Source organism: Castanea sativa, chromosome 1 (assembly GCF_040712315.1).
Source record: "Castanea sativa cultivar Marrone di Chiusa Pesio chromosome 1, ASM4071231v1".
NCBI lineage: Eukaryota > Viridiplantae > Streptophyta > Magnoliopsida > Fagales > Fagaceae > Castanea > Castanea sativa.
Genome location: NC_134013.1, coordinates 79,112,326 through 79,126,149, shown reverse-complemented (window position 1 = coordinate 79,126,149; position 13,824 = coordinate 79,112,326). Strand labels below are relative to the sequence as shown.

Genomic DNA, 13,824 nt, shown 5'->3' with positions numbered 1-13,824 from the left:
AGGCTATATATTGGCCGCACCAAAAATACACAGATTAAGAGGCCTCAGTAATGTTATTTTAGTCGTTTGTATTTTTTGAAAATACGTGTTAGTGAAAAAGTGTATGAAAATGCATATAATGTTTAAACACTAAAAACTATTGCTCAAAACACCTTACCAAACAACCCCTAGATCATCAATAAAGTCCCTTATCTCCAAACAAATACTTCACAACTTCACATACACCATTTCAAAAAAAAAGGGTTTAGATACGCCAAATATTAAATGATGACTTGGCCACTCTTAAATAAATAACAAGTGGACATTTAAATAAATGATAAAAAGCGAAAATATAATTGAATAGATCTCATCAACTTTTCATATAAATCAAATGTTAAAACTATGACAAATGTTACTAAGTTAATAGAAGTTTACAAATTGATATATCAATAATATAATTGGTGCCACTTCAATTTGTAAATTTTATATTGTAAAATTTTTAGTGTTCCTAACAACGCTCATTATTTTTATAATTAATGATATGTCAGTTTGTGAAGATTATATAATAAAATTAGTAATATCCTTGACACTATCCAAAAACTATACATTGACATTAAAGAAAATTGAAAAAGGAGTGTGCCATTTTTCCCAAAAGAAATAAAGGGGAAAAAAAAAGAGATTTTTTAGAGTGATTTATTTTAGGATATTTTTCCGAAGCAAAAAACCTTTATATTTTTTATAGTACACAGGTTGCAATAAAACATTTATATAATAATATTAGTTGCTAATCCGTGCGATGCACGGAAAATTTATTTATTTAATATTTGTTTACTAGATATGAATGATTTAAACAATTTTTTGTTTCTTCCTCTCTAATTGTACATTAGGATTCTAATCTAAAAGATTCTCATACTCAATATGAAACATTAAAAAAATGTTTCAATCGATGCAATGTTTTAAACATAATGATTAACTTAACGTTTCTAGCATAATTCTCCCAAACATGTAATTTTCCAAGTAGCAACAGCTTCATCATCACCTTCAACAACATGAGCAATCACATCCCGTACCCTAAGATCCAATGTCAAAAGCATTTTCCCTAGGGCTAGATGCAGCGGTAGCATAACTTTTAGTACACATTATAATAACAATATAACGGGTCTATTCAACAACCAAAACAATAAAAACCAATAAAAAAGATTTGTAAACAGTGTACTTCAATTGCAAAATCACTAATAAAAAAATCAAAGTATGTGAATTGGATCCTAAACAGCAGCAACACTGTTGTATTTACTATTTATATAAAGAGAGCAATACAAAATCTCACCAATAAATATGGAACAATTTTGAAAATTTTTAAACACTTTATTCAGATAGTATGAATGCTAATATATATGTAAAAAAAAAATCTTTTAAACCACAATTTTAGTTAACAAAACAAAAATGGACTAAATTCAAAAAACAAAAATAATGTTTGTTCTTTATAAGACAAAACCAAAGACAAAACCTAAAAAATATAAACCTAACAATTGATAAAGGAACGAATATAAGTTTTTGTTTAACAATTGCATAAACAATTGACTAAATTTCACGCAACAGTGTTTTTCTAAATTTCAAGAATAATGATTGTTCTTTGTTTAATTGACTAAAATTCAGGAATAATTATAAAATAAAAGTTGAATATAAAAACAGTCCCTTTTTGGTTGTTCCTTTGTTCCTTTATTCCATGGATCCTTCCTTCCAATTTTTGTAATTCTTTTGTAGAATTTTTCTTCCAGCAAAAAATAAATAAAAAGAGGAGGAGGCCTATAGATGATTAGAGAACGCGTTAGGTTTAGGGTTTTTGTGTGGAGAGAGATTTGGGCATAATAGAGATTTAGAGAGAATGGGTAGCTGCGTTTGAAACATGAAAGAGATAATTAAAGAAGACGAAGATGGCAGAAAGGGAGTGATAGCAAAAGAAGGTGATGCCAGTGTCTACATTTGTTAGAGTTGATTTTTTTTTTTTTAATGAAAGTCGAATTTGTTTTTGGGGAGAAAGAGAATCAGGTTTTCTTTTTTATTTTATTTTACTGGATTCTACTTTTTTTAAAATATTGGTTAGACAATATTAATTATAATATTTATTTAAGTAATGTTAATGTGTAAAATTGTGGAGAGGTCAACCAAGAGTTAAAAGCTTTGGTTATATATATATATATATATATATATATATATATATTGTGGGGGGACGAGGATCCAAATGGCTGACAAAGTTCATATGGAGGTGAACCTCAAGAAACATAGGGGAATTGTCCTCGGAAAGTACACACTTAATTCATGCTTACGCTACACAACCATAGTTGATGAGGGTGCCGAGGACATCTGTCTAACCTCGGAAGGTCGAGGGACAGAGTCAAAGGGGGCATAAGGCAATCCGAGGGGGAACAAGGGTAACTTGGTATTGAACAAGGAAGAGAAGAAAAAGGAAGGACCAAGTGGCCATCCCCTCCGCATTTAATGCACTGCAACCACTTAGCTGGTCGCATTAATGGGGAAATAACCCTGAACAGTGTTCTCACAGCTAATACCCTAGTGTAAAAACCTTCTAGCAAGATCTTGATGGGACAAGTATCAAGATAGTTTGATTGTTAGCTTCCAAGTGTAAGATCCAAATGCATCTTTGCTAAATTATATAAAGCCAAGAAGCACTTGGATCAAGGGGGAGGTAAAAATTTGGAGAGAGAAAAAGAAAGAGAAGTCATCCATCTGTAACATCATGTTCGGACTAAACCCAAGGACGAACACTTAGCCATTTCTATTCAATTTCCTATTGAATATTAATCACTACACTAGTAGTTTTGATCAAACTGTCACCTTTTGTCTTATAATGGGTACTCAATATTTGACCCTGCATCTCATCTCTATAAATTAATTGTGTGAGTAAATAGTAACAGGATCAAAAATCAAGCCAAATTCTCCATCTCACTTTTTGCCTGCCACAATTGGCGCCGTTTGTGAGGAAGTCTCCTGAGGTACCCTTGGAAATCTCACTATTATGGCTAGTTCTAAGCATAGTGGATCACTGGAGTCCATTGGCTCTCAGCACAGAGATCCTTTCGTTAATTTGGAGAGAAGGAGGGATCGTCATGTGGCTTACACTCATAGCGAGGGAGCACCCTCCGTTCATTCTGAGCATACTGGACAGCATGAAGCTAGTCATCATTTGCGTGATGAAGAAGTGCATAACTTAAAGAAGAAAGTAGAGCGGTTACATCGATGTCTTCGTCGCCGAACTTAAATAAGGGAAAGTAGGACTCCTTCTCCAGACCAATACTCAAGTACTAGAAGTGACAGAAGTTACCGACCTAGAAGCAGAACTCTGCCTAGTGAATCATTCATGTCATCATCTCGTCACAGTTCTGGACGAAAATATTATTGTAAGAAATCCAGAACTCCACCAAGGAGAGGCCAGAGGCAAGATGTTATGCGAAAGGTTCTCCTTCAAATATCTCGCTCCTCATTTTCTCAGCGTATTAAGCAAGCCAAGCTCCTTTGTCGCTTCAATCAGCCTACTTTCACTATCTATAATGGTAAGACCAATCCTATCCAACACTTGAGCCATTTTAACCAAAGAATGGCCATTCACTCTAAGAATAAAGCCTTAATGTGCAAGGTCTTCCTTTCGAGCCTTGGTCCGGTGGCTATGAGGTGGTTTGACAGTCTTGAGAAAGGATTGATACATTCCTTTGAAGAGCTAACAAGGGTCTTTGGGGGCAAGATTTGTAACCTGTAGCCGAGTCCCTAGACCTCTAGACTCTTTACTCTCGATGTCTTTGGGAGAAAAGGAGACCCTGAAGAATTATTATGATAGATACTGGGAGATTTACAATGAAATTGATAGAGATTTTGAGGACGTTGTAGTACGAACCTTCAAAGTAGGCCTTCCTACACACTCCGACTTGTGGAAGTCACTTACCATGAAACCGCCTCGGAGTATGCATCAATTGATGGATCGTATTGAGGAACATAAAAGGGTCGAGGACAACCAAAGCTCTAGCAAGGGTAAAGCTAAGGCTTTTACCACTAACTGAAGGGATAGTTTGATAGGCCGGTTCATACCTTCCCGACCGAGGACGGAGTTTTATAATCAAACATCCCATAATGTCGTTGGTCCAAAAGCAGTAAACTCGGTGTTCAAAGAGCCAATATATCAAGTGTTAGAGAAAATTAGGCATGAGCCCTACTTTAAATGGCCAAATAAGATGGGAGGAGAGCCCACTAAAAGAAACCAGAATTTGCATTGTCAGTATCACTAGGACCGAGGTCATACGACTGAGGACTATAGAACTTTACAAGCCTTCCTATATCAATTGATAAAGGCTGGTAAGTTGAAGCAATTTTTGCAACAGCCAGATAGTCAGAAGGTCGGCTTGCGGAAGGATCACAGAGAAGTAGAGCCCCTCGATCATCCTTTTGAACAATAAATGTTATTTTTGCGACCCCAAGAAGAGAACCTCAGCCAGTTAGTGGGGTAATGTTGGTGTCACCACAAATGGAAGGATTTAAAGAACAAGCACCATGTAAGAAGTCCAACGTTTCAAAGTAGCCAATCATAGGATTTTCCGAGGAAGATGAGTTAGGAATGATTCAGCGACATAATGATGCCCTGGTGGTAACCTTGCGAATTGCAGGGTTTGATGTCAAGAGGGTAATGGTTAATCAAGGCAGTGGGGCAGAGATTATGTACCCAGACCTATTTAAAGTTCTAGGACTCAAACTTGAAAATTTGGATTAGTATGATGCTCCGTTGATTGGGTTCAATGGAAACACTACTATTCCGAAGGGGATGATCTGATTGCCTGTGCAGACTGGGGATAAGGTGGTGAGCGTGGATTTCATAGTGGTGGATGCTTTTTCGCCATACACCGCCATCTTGGCTAGGTCGTGGCTACATGCTATGGGGGTGGTCTCATCCACGTTGCATGTTAAGGTAAAATTTCCTACCAACGAAGGGGTGGCCAAGCTAGTAGGATGCCAATCAGTGGCTAGACAATGTATGGTAGTGGCGATTGGTCACAGTGTTACTAAAATTGGCTCTTCGAAAGTGGCGCCAACATTGTAGCTATCACAGTCTGAGGTCACCTGCCTCCTCGGATATTCCAGTATCATGTGAGGAATTAGAAAGGGTCATCATTGGAGAGGGTAGAGATAAATACTTTCAAGTTGGGAATCAACTCCCAGTAAAGGATAGAAAGTAGCTGGTAGATTTTCTGAAGGATAATTTAGATGTTTTTGCGTGGAGTGCATACGAAGCACCTGAGGTTGATCCCAAGTTTATCTGCCACCATTTAAATGTTAACCCCAAGGCCACCCCAAACAAACAACCACCTTGGTGTTCATCTAAAGAACATGATAAGGCTGTGAAGGACGAGGTTCATAAGTTTAAGTAGGCTGGAGTAATCAAAGAGGTCTTCTACCTTGAGTGGTTGGCTAATACCGTGGGGGTAAGGAAGAAATCGGGAAAATGAAAAGTGTGCGTGGATTTTACAGATCTTATTAAAGCCTGTCCAAAGGATCTATTTCCTATCTTGAGAATAGATCAGTTAGTTGATGCAACGTATGGACATCCTAGGATGAGTTTCCTAGATGCTTTTCAAGGCTACCACCAAATCTCGTTAGCGTTGCTAGACCAAAAGAAAACAACCTTTCTCACTCCGACAAGAAATTACCATTATAGAGTAATGCATTCGGACTAAAGAATGCTGGGTCCACATATCAAAGGATGGTGACTAGAATGTTTGAGAACCAATTGGGAAAGAAAGTGGAGGCATACATCAATGACATGGTAGTAAAAAGTAAAAAAAAAAAAAAAAGTTCGAGCATCTATCAGACCTTAGTGAAATTTTTGCAATCCTGAGAAAGCATAAGTTATGCTTAAATGCTTCTAAGTGTTTTTTTGGTATAGGGTTTGGAAAGTTTTTAGACTACATGATCACCCATTGAGGGATTAAGGTCAATCCCAATCAGATTAAGGCTATTCATAATTTACATCCCCCTCAGAATCCGAAGGAAGTTCAACGTCTTACTGGGATGACAACAGCTTTGAACAAGTTTATATCAAGGTTTGCTAAACGGTGTAGACCATTATTTCAGTTGTTGCATAAATGGAAGGATTTTTCGTGGTCCGAGGAATGTGATGAGGCTTTTGAGGAGCTGAAAGCATATCTGGCTTATCTACTAGTCTTGTCCAGGCCAGAGAAAGAAGAAGTTTTGTATGCTTGTGTGGCTATTGCCCAGCATGCAGTGAGTTTGATCTTGATATGGGTGGATGAAGGAATTCAGAAACCAGTGTACTATGTTAGCAAATCCCTCCAAGAGGCCGAGGTCAGGTATCTACAACTGGAGAAGGCAATTCTTGCTATCATCCATGCCACCAAGAAGCTGCCCTACTACTTCCAAGCCCACACCGTGATCGTCCTGACTCAGTTGCCCTTACAAGCATTGCTCTAAAGATCGGATTATATAGGTAGAGTAGCAAAACGGGGAACTTGCTCGGTGCATTTAACATTAAGTATTTGCCCTGAACGGCTGTGAAAGGTCAAATTCTGGCAGATTTAGTAGTAGGATTTACTGAAGAACTGGATGGCTCAGAGGAGGTGAGAAAGCCCAAGAAAGTGGTGAGAGTGGGTTCAGTGGTAGTTCAGCAGGCATGGCAGCTATTTATGGATGGCGCAGCTAACCAGAAGGGGTCAGGGATAGGAATTATGATGATCTCACTAGATGGAATTACTTTAGAAAAATCTCTGAGACTCGACTTTTCAACAACAAACAACGAGGCAGATTTCGAGGCTTTACTGGCAAGGTTGATCACTATGCAAAAACTCGGAGGTAGGATTATTAGGGCATATTATGATTCAAGACTCATAGCTGGACAGGTTCAGGGTGATTTTGAAGCAAAAGACCCGAGGATGCTTTGGTACTTGAATCAAGTTAAACGATTGTCAAGGGGCTTTCATTCTTTTACGCTTGAATAGGTCCCTCGAAGTAAAAATTCTCATGTTGATTCGCTTGCAACTCTAGCTACCATTAGTAGGGAGAATCTTCCCAGGATTATACTCGTGGAGGACTATGCGTTACCAGCTTACGATATATCGGTTTCGATAGGAGTTAACTTCACGCGAGTAGGCCCTAGTTGGATGGATCCACTGATTGCATTCCTTAAAAGTGGAATTTTACCTGAGGAAAAAACCAAGGCAGAGAGAATTTGTAGGAAGGCATCGAGGTTTTGGTTATTCGAGGATAAAAAATTATACAAACGCTCATATTCGAGACCATACCTGTTGTGTATTCATCCTGAAGTAATGGAGACACTGCTAGAAGAGTTGCATAAGGGATTTGTGGTAATCATACAGGGGGTGGGTCACTTGCCCATAGAGCTTTAACACAAAGTTATTGATGGTCGAGCATGTAGAAGTCCTCCCAAGAGTATGTTAAGAAATGTGATTAATGTCAGAGATATGCTCCTAACATCCACCAACCGGGGGGAGTACTGAATCCGTTGAGCATCCCTTGGCCTTTTGCATAGTGGGGGTTGGATATCATCGGGCCTTTCCGTAAGGCAACAGGGAATTGAAGTATCTCCTTGTTACTACTAATTATTTCATCAAATGGGTAGAAACTGAACCATTGGCAAACATCCAGATCAAGATGTGAAAAGATTTGTATAGCGAAATATTGTGATAAGGTTTGGGGTTCTAAACACTCTTATCTCGAATAATGGACTTCAATTCGATAGCAAGGCCTTTCGGAGGTACTATTGTGACTTAGGGATAAAGAACAAATATTCAACTCCATCATATCCCCAGAGTAATGGACAAGCAGAGGCTACAAACAAAGTTATTATGGATGCATTGAAAAAAAGTTTGGAAGACGCGAAGGGAAAATGGGTGGATGAGCTGCCCCATGTTTTGTGGACATATCGCACGACTCCTAGAAGATCTACGAGCGAGATCCCTTTTTCCTTGTCGTACGGATCTGAAGCAGTTATCCCTAAAGAAACAGGTTTTCCAACTTTAAGGTCCAACCAACTCCTCGGTGGCAGCAATGAACGACTCATGTCCCTTGACCTCGACTTAGCCGAGGAACAAAGGGAGGTAGCTGTGGTTAGATTAGCGCCATACCAACAAAAACTTAAGAAAGGATTTGAGAAAGGGATAAAGGTCAGGGTGTTCATTCCAGGAGATCACGTTTTACGAAGGGTGGTCGGAAGTATGAAGAATCCCTCTTGGGAAAAGCTAGGTCCTAATTGGGAATGGCCTAATCAGGTGACCTCCATAATCGGAACAGGGGCTTATCGGTTGGAAGATTTAGATGAGATTGTAATTCCTCGAACATGGAATGTGAATAATTTACGAAAGTATTATTTCTAGTTTGAAGTTTTGTAAACAATTAGTTGTTTATCTGTAATCAGATGTATTAATCAGCTCTATTATTGTCGTTTTGACTAAAAGTTTACTTAACTTATCATTAAGGGTTAAAGAGAACCTTGGTTAGGTTAGATTTCTTGGATCACCTGCCTTGGGTAAATTAACACCTAACTTATCATTAAGGATTAAACAGAACCTCAGTTAGGTTCGATTCCTCAGATCATCTGTTTTGGGTAAATTAACACCTAACTTATCATTAAGGGTTAAATAGAACCTTGATCAGGTTCGATTACTCATATTACATGCCTTGGGTAAATTAACGTCTATTACCTTAGAGGGTTAAACAGAATCTCAACCAGGTTTGATTCCTCAAATCACCTACCTTGGGTAAATTAACACCTAACTTATCATCGAAAGTTAAACAAAACTTCGGCCAGGTTAGATTCCTTGGATTACTGGGATAATCTGCCTTGGGTAAAATAGCATCTAACTTATCATGTAGGACCTTGGTTAGGTTAAACTCCTCGGACCTCTTACTTGGTCTGGAATAGTACTTGGTGAAATTTTTGGTGAAATTTAGATTAGGCCAAGCATCTCAAGCAACCCATTGTGGAGGTACTCATTTTTAGGTTTTATGAATAAAACATTAAGTGTAAGAGAGTTTGATGTTTATGGCTATGGAAGGATAATTCTTTAGATAAACTAAGTGGGTTGAAAATAAACAAGTGTGTGCAACAAAGTTAAAAAGGTTAGGTAGTTCACAATATATATTAGAACGGGGATAAAAGAATTATTATAACAGAGTAGGGAGTAGGGAAAACTATATGTGGCAAAAATTAAGTAGAAACCTTCTTCATTCATTCAAAGATTAACAAGCTTCTTTGAGAAGAATAGTAAGACCATTGTACAAAAGGCCACAACAAAAAACAAAAAACAAAAAAAAAGAAGGCAAAATAACACCCCAAGTCTTAAATCTTTTTTGCTTGCTAGTCCTCAGGTGCCGTCTCTTTCCCTACTTCCTTGTTGGTCTGCACCTTAACAGAAGGTTGTGGCATTGAAGTATCTGCTTCGCCGATTGAGGGAACCTTGCCCAAGGAAGGAGTCTCCTTTGTAGTGGTGGAGGTTGTAGTAGTCTTTACACCAGGTTTGGGAGGTCGGTCCCGACCTAAGTAGGAGCAGTCGAGACAAAAGTGTTGGGGAGAGAAAAAGCAACTACCTTCACCCTGATGGCCAAGGGATAGAATACCCTTTCAGGGTCCCTTAGCTCTGAGGTAGGATCAATGCTAGCAGCATTTAGAGCTTCTGTCCAAGTTTGAAGACAGAAGTCTCAGCACACGGTGGGGATCTGGGACTTTAGGCATGTCGCCTTTTCTTTTTGCCCCAGGTCATAGGCTGCCTGTTCCACCTTAGTCATCTCTTTAGCTTTTTTCTCTAGTTCCTTGTTCAAGTCGACGATCTTAGTCCGAGCAATGGTAAGCTGACTTTCTACCTCGACACAATTTTTCTCGAGCCTGCCTCTCTGTGCTCCCAGTTGAGGCCTCAGCACTTTTCCAAACTTTGTCACACTCAGATAGCTTGAGGAGAGTATCCTTCAACTTTTTGTCCGTTTGGGCCTGAGCCTTTTAAGCAGCATAGCACTTGGACTCCTCTTCTTTCTTTTCATAAAGAACCTGGTCAACCCATTCCTCTACGACATGTGCTGCTTGAGTGGCCTGAAAATTTGCAAGCATAGAGGAAATGAGAGTTAAAAAAAAGAAAGAATAATAACATAATACAAAAGTGTACCAGTGCTAAGTCCCTCTTTAGGGATAGGAACATTTCGTGTTTATTTAAGTTATGAAGCTCGACCATGTCCTAAGAAAGTAGAAGAGCTTGCTCGACCGAGTTGGCTACATAGCCTACCCTTCCATTTTCAAAGTTGCAAATTGAGGAATCTGTGGGAAGGGAGGCTGCATCTAATACAAAAGGAGGTTCTAGTTAGGAACGAGTGTGCGGCGCTCCAGGTTCATCTCTAAGGTCTCCCCCCCCCCCCTTCTTTGTTGAGTTCTAGTCACTTTGGTGGCCTTAGATTGTTCAAGAGGGGTCTCCTATTGGATCTCCCTGTCCTCGGTAAAACCCATACTGCCCTTACTATCCCTCTTTCATTTCTTGTCAGCATGTTCAGTTTGAGTTGGAGGGGGAGGGATCGGTGTAGGGGGCCTTGGTACCACAACAACCTCAAGGGTAGCATCCCCAGCACGAGACTCCAACAAGGAGAGCAAGTCAGGCAACTTCTTCTCCATCACCATTGCCTCTGGAATTTCAGTTGCCCCTTGATCTTCACTAATTATGACTATAGCTTGTATTGATGTAAAAGCTACGTCCTCAAATTCGTCCTAGTGGTAGAAAACTTCAAAGTGTTCATCTCAGACTAGGCTTTCAGTGCTTTCTTCCTTGGACTCCTTCTCAACTTCCTTGGACTGTGTTTCAGCCTCGTCATCTAAGGAAGCAACTTCTTCGACCACGGGGTGGGTTTCTTGTAGAGTAGGGAGTTCCACGAGTTGAGTACCAGTAGGGGAGGTTTCTGAATAAAACCCTCAACAGCCACGTCGACTAGTGCAAGACATTCGTCCCTGGCTTTGATCACGTGCTTAAACACTTGGAAGCGGTTGGAGATTGGTTTAAAACCAGGGATGACGTGAAATGCCCAAAGTTGGCCATCTCGGTGCTAGAAGATCTCGGATCTTAAGACTTGGTTCATCAAATTGAAGTTCACCAAATTTTGTCTCTTGCCAGTAGCTTTTTTGTCTTAAAACAAAAGAAAGTTATTAATCACTTGATCAAGCAAAAGCAAAACAAAGGGTCAATGTGGAAAAATACAGATAGGGTATTTATGTTTTGTCCTAATTAACACATGGTTTTAAAGGACGTCCCTAAACCATCCCACCTGGAATGCCATCTATGGTCGGGCAGTAAAGTCCGTCATGCCATTCCCCTGAAACGATGAAAAAATCCTCGTCCATGCCTTTGTTTGTCTCGAGGAGGCAAGAAATTAATCTAATGGCAGGATCCCCAGTTTTTAGGTAATACCCCACCTCATTATTCTTCTGGCAACTATAGACCCAATTTGTATTGTGGTGGGTGAGGTTTATATCCATCTTATCGTTTATCGTGTCTATACTACCTAAAATCCTAAACATATTTAGGGCGCACTGAGTAGGGCAAATTCTAAAAAGAGTTCGAAAATCTCTAGTCACTTTATCCATGAGAATCCTCATCCCTACCTCAATAAAGGCTATCATCGGAATTGCAACGGCTTTAGTGGGTCTTTTCTCATGCCATTCCCCTAGTTTACAGTGCTTTATTGATACGTTGTTAGAAATCCTATAGTATCTTTTAAACTCTTCTTTGTGCTTGGGAGTATCAACTAAGTTAAAAAAAATCTACCCATTTGGGAAAGAGATAAGATAAAAGGGAAGGAAAATCTAAGAATACAAAGGAGGAACAAAGAACTTAAACAAAAAGAAAAACACTTACAAAATTTGGGAAGGAGGGCTTCTCGGGCGAGTTATCTGAAATGGGGAGTAATTTTTTGTTTTTAAGAGAAAGAAATGGAGACAAAAATCCCATATCTTCCTATATGTAGGGGATGATAAAGGGGTGGCAGTTTTCCAGCATCTTTAATGGAAGAATAGGGACCATGTGATGTTGATCTCACTGTAGAAAGTGGGGGACATCAAGCCATCTGCAGCATTTATCAAGGCGTCATGGTTTCCGAAGTGTCAGGAGCGTGCTTTAAAAAGTTGAAGGGACGCTCTCACATGTGAACACTTTGAAAGCATGTTAGAAGCAATAACCCTTAGTTGACAAAACCTCTCTTTCCTAGTTTGGAAACGAAGAAGTGAAGTTTTGGGGGCTATTATGGGGGGACGCAGATCTAAATGGCTGACAAAGTTCATATGGAGGTGAACCTTGGGAAACATGGGCGAATTGTCCTCGGAAAGTACACACTTAATTCATACTTGGAATGCACAACCATAGTTGACGAGGGTGCCAAGGACATCTGCCTAACCTCGGAAGGTCGAGGGACAAAGTTAGATGAGGCACGGGGCAATCCGAGGGGGAACAAGGGTAGCTTGGTATTGAACAAGGAATTCTTAAATACTGCATCACAAAGGCATTCTTAAACATCATTTAGTTGATGATGGATAAAAAACAAACATGAACTATTGAACATATTTATAAATATGTTCATTTTGTATCTATAAACATGTCCTTATAATATGTATAAAAATTTTATTTTTAATATTTATACAATTATTATGTCATATGTCTAAAAATATATTATTTGAAAATATTAGCTATAGAATCCTAAATGTTCAATTATTTTATGACAAAATTGTAAATCACAACCTTAAAATTGGTGATAAATTTAATTTTGTCCCATAAAATGTCAAAATTTTGATTCGTTCCCTAACGTTAAGTATCGTTTGGATTTGTTTCCTTTGGCAGACTTAGTTGTCTGTTAAGTGTTACTTCAACTAAAAAACGATGTAATTTTAAAGTGGATAAAACAATGTTGTTTTGCACATGCCAGTAAAAATATTATTTTATTTTATGTTCATTTTCTAATCAATTTTTCAATCACTTTTTCATTTTAGTAGGGGAAAAAAACCCTTAAACTAATAGAAATAGCTAGTTTGATATTTTTTTAAAAAAAACTTTGATTAATAACACCATCATTTGTAACATAATATTCTTTACCACTACCACACCCCAAGAAATGGCTAGTTTGATAATATAAAAATAATAATAATGGCGTGTGGACCATCCTTGATGTTGTATTCATAATTCTGATTTGTTGTATTCATCATTTAAAACAAACGAAACTAACTATGTAACCTACATACTACAATGATGAGAAAATAAGCTTTAGGTTACGACCAATCCATGCATGGTCAATATCCTCACATGATTTATCAAAAACCAAAGAGAAAATATCTAATTCTCATTAATTAATCAAATTGATTACTATCATGTTTATATATACTAAGAACAAAGTAAGAGACCATAATAGAAAGTTGTTATAGTGCTAGAAAAGCTAATAATAAAAAACTATCTTAATCTACTTGTTAATTACAACATAACAGCTGTACAAGTCATAGATCCTAGGCTATAAGAAAAATATAAGTTTGTACCCATGTGTCGCCATTATGGTTTTGTTGATCACATCAAATCAAAATTTAATTTGCTTAGACCAGAGTGTAAGTCTGCATCTAGACTTCCTTTGAAATAGAAAAGTAGTCCTAAGACTTCCCATTTTTGTCGCCATTGTGGTGCTGCTTTGCACACCACACACTCTTCCAAACAATTTCAACATGGACATGTTTATCCATACAACATACTCAAGTTTGTACGTACAACATGGTCATGTTTATTCATACCACAAAAACATAAT

At 38.3% G+C, this 13,824-nt stretch overlaps 1 protein-coding gene across 1 annotated transcript; it reads left to right on the top strand.

Annotated features, from left to right (window-relative positions):
- Positions 1–3,016: 3,016 nt before the first annotated feature.
- Positions 3,017–8,390, top strand: LOC142635083 (uncharacterized). The gene is made up of 9 exons (XM_075809298.1): positions 3,017–3,228; positions 3,379–3,551; positions 4,653–4,723; positions 4,829–4,951; positions 6,022–6,350; positions 6,474–6,487; positions 6,574–6,896; positions 6,996–7,361; positions 7,827–8,390. Exons 1-9 carry the CDS (start codon positions 3,017–3,019, stop codon positions 8,388–8,390), a joined length of 2,175 nt encoding a protein of 724 aa, XP_075665413.1.
- Positions 8,391–13,824: the final 5,434 nt, after the last annotated feature.

What these genes read in the sequence shown, in the direction of transcription:
- LOC142635083 (XM_075809298.1), top strand. Translation starts at nt 3,017, where the DNA reads ATGGCTAGTTCTAAGCATAGTGGATCACTGGAGTCCATTGGCTCTCAG. An exon ending in TACTTTCACTATCTATAATG is followed by an intron (nt 3,552 to 4,652) that starts GTAAGACCAATC and finishes TGCGAATTGCAG; the next exon opens with GGTTTGATGTCAAGAGGGTA. An exon ending in TGTACCCAGACCTATTTAAA is followed by an intron (nt 4,724 to 4,828) that starts GTTCTAGGACTC and finishes TTGCCTGTGCAG; the next exon opens with ACTGGGGATAAGGTGGTGAG.